Here is a 15527-nt window from a genome sequence, read left to right on the forward strand (position 1 = left end):
ACCACAGACTGGCTAGAGACCACAGACTGACTAGAGACCACATACACTAGAGAGACCACAGATACTAGAGAGACCACAGATACTAGAGAGACCACAGATACCAAAGAGACCGCAGACACTAGAGAGACCACAGGCACTAGAGACCACAGACACTAGAGACCACAGGCACTAGAGACCACAGACACTAGAGAGACCACAGATACCAAAGAGACCGCAGACACTAGAGAGACCACAGGCACTAGAGACCACAGACACTAGAGAGACCACAGACACTAGAGAGACCACAGACACTAGAGGGACCACAGACACTAGAGAGATCACAGACGGACTAGAGAGATCACAGACGGACTAGAGAGACCACAGACGGACTAGAGAGACCACAGACGGACTAGAGAGACCACAGACGGACTAGAGAGACCACAGACTGACTAGACAGACAACATACTGACTAGAGAGACCACAGACTGACTAGAGAGACCACAGACTGACTAGAGAGACCACAGACTGACTAGAGAGACCACTGACACTAGAGAGACCACTGACACTAGAGAGACCACTGACACTAGAGAGACCACAGACACTAGAGAGACCACAGACACTAGAGAGACCACAGACACTAGAGAGACCACAGACACTAGAGACCACAGACACTAGAGACCACAGACACTAGAGAGACCACAGACTGACTAGAGAGACCACTGACTGACTAGAGAGTCCACAGACACTAGAGAGACCACAGACTGACTAGAGACCACAGACTGACTAGAGACCACATACACTAGAGAGACCACAGATACTAGAGAGACCACAGATACTAGAGAGACCACAGATACCAAAGAGACCGCAGACACTAGAGAGACCACAGGCACTAGAGACCACAGACACTAGAGAGACCACAGGCACTAGAGACCACAGACACTAGAGAGACCACAGATACCAAAGAGACCGCAGACACTAGAGAGACCACAGGCACTAGAGACCACAGACACTAGAGAGACCACAGACACTAGAGAGACCACAGACACTAGAGGGACCCCAGACACTAGAGACCACAGACACTAGAGGGACCCCAGACACTAGAGACCACAGATACTACGACTACAGAGACCACAGACTGTGACTACAGAGACCACAGACTGTGACTACAGAGACCACAGACACTAGAGACCACAGACACTAGAGAGACCACAGACACTAGAGAGACCACAGACACTAGAGAGACCACAGACACTAGAGAGACAGACACTAGAGAGACCGCAGACACTAGAGAGACCGCAGACACTAGAGAGACCGCAGACACTAGAGAGACCGCAGACACTAGAGAGACCGCAGACACTAGAGAGACCGCAGACACTAGAAAGACCGCAGACACTAGAGAGACCGCAGACACTAGAGAGATCGCAGACACTAGAGAGACCACAGGCACTAGAGAGACCACAGACACTAGAGAGACCACAGACACTAGAGAGACCACAGATACTAGAGAGACCACAGACACCAGAGAGACCGCAGACACCAGAGAGACCACAGACACCAGAGAGACCGCAGACTGACTAGAGAGACCGCAGACTGACTAGAGAGACCGCAGACTGACTAGAGAGACCGCAGACTGACTAGAGAGACCGCAGACTGACTAGAGAGACCGCAGACTGACTAGAGAGACCGCAGACTGACTAGAGAGACCGCAGACTGACTAGAGAGACCGCAGACACTAGAGAGACCACAGACACTAGCGACCGCAGACACTAGCGACCGCAGACGATAGAGAGACCACAGACACTAGAGACCGCAGACACTAGAGAGACCGCAGACACTAGAGACCACAGACTGACTAGAGACCGCAGACTGACTAGAGAGACCTCAGACTGACTAGAGAGACCGCAGACTGACTAGAGAGACCGCAGACTGACTAGAGAGACCGCAGACTGACTAGAGAGACCGCAGACTGACTAGAGAGACCGCAGACTGACTAGAGAGACCGCAGACTGACTAGAGAGACCGCAGACTGACTAGAGAGACCACAGACTGACTAGAGAGACCGCAGACTGACTAGAGAGACTGCAGACTGACTAGAGAGACTGCAGACTGACTAGAGAGACTGCAGACTGACTAGAGAGACCACAGACTGACTGGAGAGACTGCAGACTGACTAGAGACCACAGACTGACTAGAGACCACAGACTGACTAGATACCACAGACTGACTAGAGACCACAGACTGACTAGAGACCACAGACTGACTAGAGAGACCGCAGACTGACTAGAGAGACCGCAGACTGACTAGAGAGAATACAGACTGACTAGAGAGACCACAGACTGACTAGAGAGACCACAGACTGACTAGAGAGACCACAGACTGTGACTACAGAGAGTATATGTATCAGTCCCCTACTAAAAACTATCATAGTATCAGTCACCTACTAAACACTATCATAGTATCAGGCCCCTACTAAACACTATCATAGTATCAGTCCCCTACTAAATACTATCATAGTATCAGTCCCCTACTAAATACTATCATAGTATCAGTCCCCTACTAAATACTATCATAGTACCAGTCCCCTAATAAATACTATCATAGTATCAGTCCCCTACTAAATACTATCATAGTATCAGTCCCCTACTAAACACTATCATAGTATCAGTCCCCTACTAAACACTATCATAGTATCAGTCCCCTACTAAATATTATCATAGTATCAGTCCCCTACTAAATACTATCATAGTATCAGTCCCCTACTAAATACTATCATAGTATCAGTCCCCTACTAAATACTATCATAGTATCAGGCCCCTACTAAACACTATCATAGTATCAGTCCCCTACTAAATACTACACCTCTGTCATAGTATCAGTCCCCTACTAAATACTATCATAGTATCAGTCCCCTACTAAATACTATCATAGTATCAGTCCCCTACTAAATACTATCATAGTATCAGTCCCCTACTAAATACTATCATAGTATCAGTCCCCTACTAAATACTACACCTCTGTCATAGTATCAGTCCCCTACTAAATACTACAACACTATCATAGTATCAGTCCACTACTAAATACTATCATAGTATCAGTCCTCTACTAAATACTATCATAGTATCAGACCCCTACTAAATACTATCATAGTATCAGTCCCCTACTAAATACTATCATAGTATCAGTCCCCTACTAAATACTATCATAGTATCAGTCCCCTAATAAACACTATCATATTATCAGTCCCCTACTAAATACTATCATAGTATCAGTCCCCTACTAAATACTATGATAGTATCAGTCCCCTTGTAAACAATATCATAGTATCAGTCCCCTACTAAATACTATCATAGTATCAGTCCCCTACTAAATGCTATCATAGTATCAGTCCCCTACTAAATACTATCATAGTATCAGTCCCCTACTAAATACTATCATTGTATCAGTCCCCTACTAAATACTATCATAGTTTCAGTTCCCTACTAAATACTATCATAGGATCAGTCCCCTACTAAATACTATCATAGGATCAGTCCCCTACTAAATACTATCATAGTATCAGTCCCCTACTAAATACTATCATAGTATCAGTCCCCTACTAAATACTATCATAGTATCAGTCCCCTACTAAATACTATCATAGTTTCAGTTCCCTACTAAATACTATCATAGTATCAGTCCCCTACTAAATACTATCATAGGATCAGTCCCCTACTAAATACTATCATAGTATCAGTCCCCTACTAAATACTATCATAGTTTCAGTTCCCTACTAAATACTATCATAGTATCAGTCCCCTACTAAATACTATCATAGGATCAGTCCCCTACTAAATACTATCATAGTACCAGTCCCCTACTAAATATTATCATAGTATCAGTCCCCTACTAAATACTATCATAGTATCAGTCCCCTACTAAATACTATCATAGTATCAGTCCCCTACTAAATACTATCATAGTATCAGTCCCCTACTAAATACTATCATAGTATTAGTCCCCTACTAAATACTATCATAGTATCAGTCCCCTACTAAATACTATCATAGTATCAGTCCCCTACTAAATACTATCATAGTATCAGTCCCCTAGTAAACACTATCATATTATCAGTCCCCTAGTAAACACTATCATATTATCAGTCCCCTACTAAATACTATCATAGTATCAGTCCCCTACTAAATACTATGATAGTATCAGTCCCCTTGTAAACAATATCATAGTATCAGTCCCCTACTAAATACTATCATAGTATCAGTCCCCTACTAAATACTATCATAGTATCAGTCCCCTACTAAATACTATCATAGTATCAGTCCCCTACTAAATACTATCATTGTATCAGTCCCCTACTAAATACTATCATAGTTTCAGTTCCCTACTAAATACTATCATAGGATCAGTCCCCTACTAAATACTATCATAGGATCAGTCCCCTACTAAATACTATCATAGTATCAGTCCCCTACTAAATACTATCATAGTATCAGTCCCCTACTAAATACTATCATAGTATCAGTCCCCTACTAAATACTATCATAGTTTCAGTTCCCTACTAAATACTATCATAGTATCAGTCCCCTACTAAATACTATCATAGTATCAGTCCCCTAGTAAACACTATCATAGTATCAGTCCCCTACTAAATACTATCATAGTATCAGTCCCCTACTAAATACTATCATAGTTTCAGTTCCCTACTAAATACTATCATAGTATCAGTCCCCTACTAAATACTATCATAGGATCAGTCCCCTACTAAATACTATCATAGTATCAGTCCCCTACTAAATATTATCATAGTATCAGTCCCCTACTAAATACTATCATAGTATCAGTCCCCTACTAAATACTATCATAGTATCAGTCCCCTACTAAATACTATCATAGTATCAGTCCCCTACTAAATACTATCATAGTATTAGTCCCCTACTAAATACTATCATAGTATTAGTCCCCTACTAAATACTATCATAGTATTAGTCCCCTACTAAATACTATCATAGTATCAGTCCCCTACTAAATACTATCATAGTATCAGTCCCCTACTAAATACTATCATAGTATCAGTCCCCTACTAAATACTATCATAGTATCAGTCCCCTACTAAATACTATCATAGTATCAGTCCCCTACTAAACACTATCATAGTATCAGGCCCCTACTAAATACTATGATAGTATTTTCCCCTACTAAACACTATCATAGTATCAGGCCCCTACTAAATACTATCATAGTATCAGTCCCCTACTAAATACTATCATAGTATCAGTCCCCTACTAAATACTATCATATTATCAGTCCCCTACTAAATACTACCATAGTATCAGTCCCCTACTAAATACTACCATAGTATCAGTCCCCTACTAAATACTATCATAGTATCAGTCCCCTACTAAATACTATCATAGTATCAGTCCCCTACTAAATACTATCATAGTATCAGTCCCCTACTTAATACTATCATAGTATCAGTCCCCTACTAAATACTATCATAGTATCAGTCCCCTACTAAATACTATCATAGTATCAGGCCCCTACTAAATACTATCATAGTATCAGTCCCCTACTAAATACTATCATAGTATCAGTCCCCTACTAAATACTATCATTGTATCAGTCCCCTACTAAATACTATCATAGTTTCAGTTCCCTACTAAATACTATCATAGGATCAGTCCCCTACTAAATACTATCATAGGATCAGTCCCCTACTAAATACTATCATAGTATCAGTCCCCTACTAAATACTATCATAGTATCAGTCCCCTACTAAATACTATCATAGTATCAGGCCCCTACTAAATACTATCATAGTTTCAGTTCCCTACTAAATACTATCATAGTATCAGTCCCCTACTAAATACTATCATAGTATCAGTCCCCTAGTAAACACTATCATAGTATCAGTCCCCTACTAAATACTATCATAGTATCAGTCCCCTACTAAATACTATCATAGTTTCAGTCCCCTACTAAATACTATCATAGTATCAGTCCCCTACTAAATACTATCATAGGATCAGTCCCCTACTAAATACTATCATAGTATCAGTCCCCTACTAAATATTATCATAGTATCAGTCCCCTACTAAATACTATCATAGTATCAGTCCCCTACTAAATACTATCATAGTATCAGTCCCCTACTAAATACTATCATAGTATCAGTCCCCTACTAAATACTATCATAGTATTAGTCCCCTACTAAATACTATCATAGTATTAGTCCCCTACTAAATACTATCATAGTATTAGTCCCCTACTAAATACTATCATAGTATCAGTCCCCTACTAAATACTATCATAGTATCAGTCCCCTACTAAATACTATCATAGTATCAGTCCCCTACTAAATACTATCATAGTATTAGTCCCCTACTAAATACTATCATAGTATCAGTCCCCTACTAAACACTATCATAGTATCAGTCCCCTACTAAATACTATCATAGTATCAGTCCCCTACTAAATACTATCATAGTATCAGTCCCCTACTAAATACTATCATAGTATCAGTCCCCTACTAAATACTATCATAGTATCAGTCCCCTACTAAATACTATCATAGTATCAGTCCCCTACTAAATACTATCATAGTATCAGTCCCCTACTAAATACTATCATAGTATTAGTCCCCTACTAAATACTATCATAGTATCAGTCCCCTACTAAATACTATCATAGTATCAGTCCCCTACTAAATACTACCCTAGTATCAGTCCCCTACTAAACACTATCATAGTATCAGGCCCCTACTAAATACTATGATAGTATTTTCCCCTACTAAACACTATCATAGTATCAGGCCCCTACTAAATACTATCATAGTATCAGTCCCCTACTAAATACTATCATAGTATCAGTCCCCTACTAAATACTATCATATTATCAGTCCCCTACTAAATACTACCATAGTATCAGTCCCCTACTAAATACTACCATAGTATCAGTCCCCTACTAAATACTATCATAGAATCAGTCCCCTACTAAATACTATCATAGTATCAGTCCCCTACTAAATACCATCATAGTATCAGGCCCCTACTAAATACTATCATAGTATCAGGCCCCTACTAAATACTATCATAGTATCAGTCGCCTACTAAATACTATCATAGTATCAATCCCCTACTAAATACTATCATAGTATCAGTCCCCTACTAAATACTATCATAGTATCAGTCCCCTACTTAATACTATCATAGTATCAGTCCCCTACTAAATACTATCATAGTATCAGTCCCCTACTAAATACTATCATAGTATCAGGCCCCTACTAAATACTATCATAGTATCAGTCCCCTACTAAATACTATCATAGTATCAGTCCCCTACTAAATACTATCATAGTATCAGTCCCCTACTAAATACTATCATAGTATCAGTCCCCTACTAAATACTATCATAGTATCAGTCCCCTACTAAATACTATCATAGTATCAGTCCCCTACTAAATACTGTCATAGTATCTGTCCCCTACTAAATACTATCATAGTATCAGTCCCCTACTAAATACTACAATACTATCATAGGATCAGTCCCCTTGTAAACAATATCATAGTATCAGTCCCCTACTAAATACTATCATAGTATCAGTCCCCTACTAAATACTATCATAGTATCAGTCCCTAACTAAATACTATCATAGGATTAGTCCCCTACTAAATACTATCATAGTATCAGTCCCCTACTAAATACTATCATAGTATTAGTCCCCTACTAAATACTATCATAGTATCAGGCCCCTACTAAATACTATCATAGTATCAGGCCCCTACTAAATACTATCATAGTATCAGTCCCCTACTAAATACTATCATAGGATTAGTCCCCTACTAAATACTATCATAGTATTAGTCCCCTACTTAATACGATCATAGTATCAGTCCCCTACTAAATACTATCATAGTATCAGTCCCCTACTAAACACTATCATAGTATCAGTCCCCTACTAAATACTATCATAGTATCAGTCCCCTACTAAATACTATCATAGTATCAGTCCCCTACTAAATACTATCATAGTATCAGTCCCCTACTAAATACTATCATAGTATCAGTCCCCTACTAAATACTATCATAGTATCAGTCCCCTACTAAATACTATCATAGTATCAGTCCCCTACTAAATACTATCATAGTATCAGTCCCCTACTAAATACTATCATAGTATCAGTCCCCTACTAAATACTACCATAGTATCAGTCCCCTACTAAATACTATCATAGTATCAGTCCCCTACTAAATACTATCATAGTATCAGTCCCCTACTAAATACCATCATAGTATCAGGCCCCTACTAAATACTATCATAGTATCAGGCCCCTACTAAATACTATCATAGTATCAGTCGCCTACTAAATACTATCATAGTATCAATCCCCTACTAAATACTATCATAGTATCAGTCCCCTACTAAATACTATCATAGTATCAGTCCCCTACTTAATACTATCATAGTATCAGTCCCCTACTAAATACTATCATAGTATCAGTCCCCTACTAAATACTATCATAGTATCAGGCCCCTACTAAATACTATCATAGTATCAGTCCCCTACTAAATACTATCATAGTATCAGTCCCCTACTAAATACTATCATAGTATCAGTCCCCTACTAAATACTATCATAGTATCAGTCCCCTACTAAATACTATCATAGTATCAGTCCCCTACTAAATACTATCATAGTATCAGTCCCCTACTAAATACTATCATAGTATCTGTCCCCTACTAAATACTATCATAGTATCAGTCCCCTACTAAATACTACAATACTATCATAGGATCAGTCCCCTTGTAAACAATATCATAGTATCAGTCCCCTACTAAATACTATCATAGTATCAGTCCCCTACTAAATACTATCATAGTATCAGTCCCTAACTAAATACTATCATAGGATTAGTCCCCTACTAAATACTATCATAGTATCAGTCCCCTACTAAATACTATCATAGTATTAGTCCCCTACTTAATACTATCATAGTATTAGTCCCCTACTTAATACTATCATAGTATCAGTCCCCTACTAAATACTATCATAGTATCAGTCCCCTACTAAATACTATCATAGTATCAGGCCCCTACTAAATACTATCATAGTATCAGTCCCCTACTAAATACTATCATAGGATTAGTCCCCTACTAAATACTATCATAGTATTAGTCCCCTACTTAATACTATCATAGTATCAGTCCCCTACTAAATACTATCATAGTATCAGTCCCCTACTAAACACTATCATAGTATCAGTCCCCTACTAAATACTATCATAGTATCAGTCCCCTACTAAATACTATCATAGTATCAGTCCCCTACTAAATACTATCATAGTATCAGTCCCCTACTAAATACTATCATAGTATCAGTCCCCTACTAAATACTATCATAGTATCAGTCCCCTACTAAATACTATCATAGTATCAGTCCCCTACTAAATACTATCATAGCATCAGTCCCCTACTAAATACTATCATAGTATCAGTCCCCTACTAAATACTATCATAGTATCAGTCCCCTACTAAATACTATCATAGTATCAGTCCCCTACTAAATACTATCATAGTATCAGTCCCCTACTAAATACTATCATAGTATCAGTCCCCTACTAAATACTATCATAGTATCAGTCCCCTACTAAATACTATCATAGTATCAGTCCCCTACTAAATACTACAATACTATCATAGGATCAGTCCCCTTGTAAACAATATCATAGTATCAGTCCCCTACTAAATACTATCATAGTATCAGTCCCCTACTAAATACTATCATAGTATCAGTCCCTAACTAAATACTATCATAGGATTAGTCCCCTACTAAATACTATCATAGTATCAGTCCCCTACTAAATACTATCATAGTATTAGTCCCCTACTTAATACTATCATAGTATCAGTCCCCTACTAAATACTATCATAGTATCAGTCCCCTACTAAATACTATCATAGTATCAGGCCCCTAGTAAATACTATCATAGTATCAGTCCCCTACTAAATACTACACCTCTGTCATAGTATCAGTCCCCTACTAAATACTATCATAGTATCAGTCCCCTACTAAATACTATCATAGTATCAGTCCCCTACTAAATACTATCATAGTATCAGTCCCCTACTAAATACTATCATAGTATCAGTCCCCTACTAAATACTATCATAGTATCAGTCCCCTACTAAATACTATCATAGTATCAGTCCCCTACTAAATACTATCATAGTATCAGTCCCCTACTAAATACTATCATAGTATCAGTCCCCTACTAAATACTATCATAGTATCAGTCCCCTACTAAATACTATCATAGTATCAGTCCCCTACTAAATACTATCATAGTATCAGTCCCCTACTAAATACTATCATAGTATCAGTCCCCTACTAAATACTATCATAGTATCAGTCCCCTACTAAATACTATCATAGTATCAGTCCCCTACTAAATACTATCATAGTATCAGTCCCCTACTAAATACTATCATAGTATCAGTCCCCTACTAAATACTATCATAGTATCAGTCCCTTACTAAATACTATCATAGTATCAGTCCCCTACTAAATACTATCATAGTATCAGTCCCCTACTAAATACTATCATAGTATCAGTCCCATACTAAATACTATCATAGTATCAGTCCCCTACTAAATACTATCATAGTATCAGGCCCCTACTAAACACTATCATAGTATCAGTCCCCTACTAAATACTATCATAGTATCAGTCCCCTACTAAATACTATCATAGTATCTGTCCCCTACTAAATACTATCATAGTATCAGTCCCCTACTAAATACTACAATACTATCATAGTATCAGTCCCCTACTAAATACTATCATAGGATCAGTCGGTATTAAATAAAATGTGGTCCCGCCCGCTTTTTAGGGAAAACAACCACTGGTTAATTTGGTTGCCCAATTGACTCACAGCAATCTTGTCAGTAATTTTCATGTTGTCATCTTGTTTTTAGTCAATTACAAAACTACATTCAAGAAAAGTACAACAGATTACTTTTCAACCTTGTCTCTTCCCAAGCATTATCACCACTTTAGAAAAATCGAAAAATTGTCGGGCTTACCTCATATCCCATTTCATGACGGTGCTCATGTTAGCCACGTGACTGAGGGCTAACATGCTACCAACCAGAAAAATAAGCTAGCCAAGACCAACAACACATACAGACTAATACAAGTACTGAGGAGTTACAAACGGACTTTTCTAAACAATTTAAAGGTATTACGTGTAGCTTACTTGGACACTGGGATCCCACATTTCTCATTCTTCCAAACTGAATAGCCTGAAGCCACAGGGCTCTGCTCGCAGGCTCTATTTCCCTACGTTGGAGTATTGAGAACTGTAGTTCGGGATTTTTATTTTATTTTTAAACCTAGTTACATGTACATTGAACAACGCAGCAGCAAATGACAGCGAAGTTGGCCTTTTACAATGGAGGTCAATGGGAAATAATGTTTGTTTTCCCCGATTTGTGGGCGTGGTCGAGGGGAATTCCTTCTTATGACATGAATACCGACTCGGGGTATTGTTTCAGTTCCATGGCGAACATTGCAACAATATAATTACACATTACCCTGCTGATGCTGCCAGGAAAACAGCCCGATTTGGTCTGGCCTGGCTGGGCCTCGGCTTGGGTTCAAGAACACAGTCCGATCTGGGCTGGCCTCGGCTTGGGTTCAGGAACACAGTCCGATCTGGGCTGGCCTGGCCGGGCCTCGGCTTGGGTTCAAGAACACAGTACGATCTGGGATGGTCGAGCCTCGGCTTGTGTTCAGGAACACGGCCCGATCTGGCTGGGCCTCGGCTTGGGTTCAAGAACACAGTCCGATCTGGGATGGTCGAGCCTCGGCTTGGGTTCAGGAACACAGCCCGATCTGGCCTGGCCTGGCCGGGCCTCGGCTTGGGTTCAGGAACACAGCCCGACCTGGCCTGGCCTGGCCGGGCCTCGGCTTGGGTTCAGGAACACAGCCTAATCTGGCTTGGCCGTGCCTCGGCTTGTGATCAGGAATACAGACTGGTATTTCAAATGACTACGGAGAATCAATCATGGGTGGAATGACTTTGTATGCATGACACTACAGGTTTATATGCTCCTCCGAGGATAGGAGAGGAGGATAGGTAGGGTAAGGTGTGTGGGGGGGGGGGGGGGCGTATATAGGCTGAGGACGACTGGAATGAAGCACATCAATACATGTTCTGACTCATTCAGTTTATCAGCATTCTCCTCCCTCTTCCCAGGATGAATAGCTCCAATGTGTGCGTGCTTATAGAGAGATTATTCTTAATGATGAACCACCCTCACTGTTTTGTTGTTATGAACAAATGGTATGTGTGTGTGTGTGTGTGTGTGTGTGTGTGTGTGTGTGTGTGTGTGTTTAACTATTCCTCTGAAGTCCCCACAAGAATAGTAAACAAACAAAAAGTTGACCAATGGGACTTTTGACATTTTGTTAGTCCCCACGAGGTCTATGCTTTGTCTAGGGGGTTTAGGGTTAAGGTTAGAATTAGTGATAGAATTACTTTAAAGGGTTAGGAGCTAGGATTAGGTTTAAGAACTAGGGTTAGGAGCTAGGATTAGGTTTAAGAACTAGGGTTAAGAGATAGGGTTAGGAGATAGGATTAGGTTTAAGAACTAGGGTTAAGAGATAGGATTAGGTTTAAGGTTAGAGTAAGGGTACTAGTACAGAATAGGGTTTAGGGAAAATAGGATTTTGAATGGGACTGAATTGTGTGTCCCCACAAGGTTAGTTGTAAAATACTTGTGCACGTGTGTGTGTGTGTGTGTGTGTGTGTGTGTGTGTGTGTGTGTGTGTGTGTGTGTGTGTGTGTAGCACCTCACTATCATCCAAGGTTTAATCTGTGTCTTTGAAACCAGCCCCAGTGACCCCTGGTATACACATGAAATATCAAACTAGTCTACATGATGTCACTTAGCTCTGCCATAGTGACAAACTCAGAACTATGTTAATAAAATATAATTATGTACCTGGATGCAGCAAAGAAGCTCGTGACTTGATAACCGAAGCTGGCATAGTATGCATGCTCCATGACAGCCATGAGCTGAATACAGTTGTACCCTGAAAAGAAAATCAAACAATTATTAGATCAAATCAATGAAAAGACAGAAAAGAGAGAAAATGATTTGAAAAAAATGTGAGACAAACCTTAGAACAGGTTTCAATGCAATCTTTTTTTTTGTGAGTAAAGTACATGTTGGATAAAAAAAAAAAATGTCACGACAGGCCTGTAAACAGCAAATTTGGTCGTAAACTTTACGCGAAACAGGGTGGGATCTTTTTGTGTTGCTGACATGAATTATGTGAGAGATGGGGGTGGAAACACCTTTATGCTCAATTATTGACATAATGACCATCATAGCAAAGTAAACGGAGTTAAGCGAAATGTTGTGTGGTCCTCTCACTACGACTCAGGAAACATGCAGTTGATTAGGCTACAGATTAAATAATTGATGAACTTCACAGGGTGGTGAATGACAGTGATCTTGATGCTCCTTTTCAATAAATATTGTGGGTCATATTCTGGTGACATGACGACCGATGGCTGCCGTTTGACAAATACAAATAATCTCGCTCTTTGTCCATAATAATCTCTGCACAGTATCTGCAAACTAGAGCACACATACCAAGACCAGAGTGGGTACATTCGGCTATATAACGTAAAACATTTTAGAGTTGAAAATGCGATGGAAACCCATTTAACTTGTATTTCTTATTTTTTCATTTCTTATTTCGGTACGATGTTCTTTCCCATGTTAGATCTGAGAACAGTGTCTGTTAGAATCTTTAGGTGTGCAAACCTATAGTGTTTTATTCAGTGGTAAACACACAATTATTCTCCAGAATTAATTTCTGATAAGCTTGCTATTGACGATATTAGTGATGACCAAAATGGAAGATTTATCTGAGAAATCTAAAGGTAAGTTTTGGTGTTCCTCAAAGCTCTGTTCTAAGACCACTACCATTCTCATTACATACATACATACATACATACATACATACATACATACATACATACATACATACATACATACATACATACATACATACATACATACAATATATATATATATATATATACATACACATAGTATATACACACACACACACAGTTGAAGTCGGAAGTTTACATACACCTTGGCCAAATACATTTAAAGTCAGTTTTTCACAATTCCTGACATTTAATCCTAGTAAAAATTCCCTGTCTTAGGTTAGTTAGGGTCACCACTTCATTTTCTGAATGTGAAATGTCAGAATAAAAGTAGAGAGACTGATTTATTTCAGCTTTTATTTTTTTCATCATATTCCCAGTGGGTCAGAAGTTTACATACACTCAATTAGTCTCCCGGGTGGCGCAGTGGTCTAGAGCACTGCATCGCAGTGCTAGCTGTGCCACCAGAGTCTCTGGGTTCACGCCCAGGCTCTGCCGCAGCCGGCCGCGACCGGGAGGTCCGTGGGGCGACACACAATTGGCTTAGCATCGTCCGGGTCCGGGTTAGGGAGGGTTTGGCCGGTAGGGATATTGTAAAGTGTAAAGTGTGTAAAGTGTAAAGTGGTTGTTCCACTGGATATCATAAGGTGAATGCACCAATTTGTAAGTCGCTCTGGATAAGAGCGTCTGCTAAATGACTTAAATGTAAATGTATTTGGTAGCATTGCCTTTAAATTGTTTAACTTGGGTCTGTCAATCCCTGACCATATAGAGCCCTCGGTTCTCTATGGTGTTTAGGTCAGAGCGTGACTACGGGGGGGGGGGGTGTTCTAGTGTTCCTATGTTTGGGATTGAGGACAGTTCCCAAATAGATACAGCTGATTATCGTTGTCTCTAATTGGGGATCATACTTAAGGTGTCCCCACCTGCATTGTGGGATATTGTTTGTGTAACGTAAGTCACGTTTCGTTCTTTGTTTTATTGGAAGTTTCGCCGTGAAATAAAATGCGGAACTCAAATCAAGCTGCGCCATCATAACAAGCGTGACATAGTCAAACGTTTCGGTTAGCCTTCCACAAGCTTCCCACAATAAGTTGGGTGAATTTTGTCCAATTCCTCCTGACAGAGCTGGTGTAGCTGAGTCAGGTTTGTAGACCTCCTAGTTCGCACACACGCTTTTTTCAGTTCTGCCCACAAATGTTCAATAGGATTGAGGTCAGGGCTTTGTGATGGCCACTCCAATACCTTGACTTTGCTGTCCTTTAGCCATTTTGCCACAACTTTGGAAGTATGCTTGGGGTCATTGTCCATTTGGAAGACCCATTTGCAACCAAGCTTTAACTTCATGACTGATGACTTGAGATGTTGCTTAAATATATCCACATAATTTCCCCCCCTCATGATCCCGTCTATTTTGTGAAGTGCACCAGTCCCTCCAGCAGCAAAGCACCCCCACAACATGATGCTGCCACCCCCATGCTTCACGGTTGGGATGGTGTTCTTCAGCTTGCAAGCATCCCCCTTTTCCCTCCAAACATAACGATGGTCATTATGGCCAAACAGTTTTGTTTTTGTTTCATCAGAC

The 15527-nt window shown here is 39.8% G+C and overlaps 1 protein-coding gene across 1 annotated transcript in view; it reads right to left on the reverse strand.

The window, feature by feature from the left end:
- The window catches only part of LOC129822492 (1,4-alpha-glucan-branching enzyme-like), a 355318-nt gene that overhangs the window by 217733 nt on the left and 122058 nt on the right, over positions 1–15527 (reverse strand). Inside the window, exon 6 of the mRNA XM_055880812.1 lies at positions 12981–13071. Within this exon, the coding sequence (XP_055736787.1) occupies positions 12981–13071 (91 nt within the window). The remainder of the gene's footprint in view (positions 1–12980; positions 13072–15527) is intronic.

Source organism: Salvelinus fontinalis, chromosome 24, assembly GCF_029448725.1.
Source record: "Salvelinus fontinalis isolate EN_2023a chromosome 24, ASM2944872v1, whole genome shotgun sequence".
Classification (NCBI taxonomy): Eukaryota; Metazoa; Chordata; class Actinopteri; order Salmoniformes; family Salmonidae; genus Salvelinus; species Salvelinus fontinalis.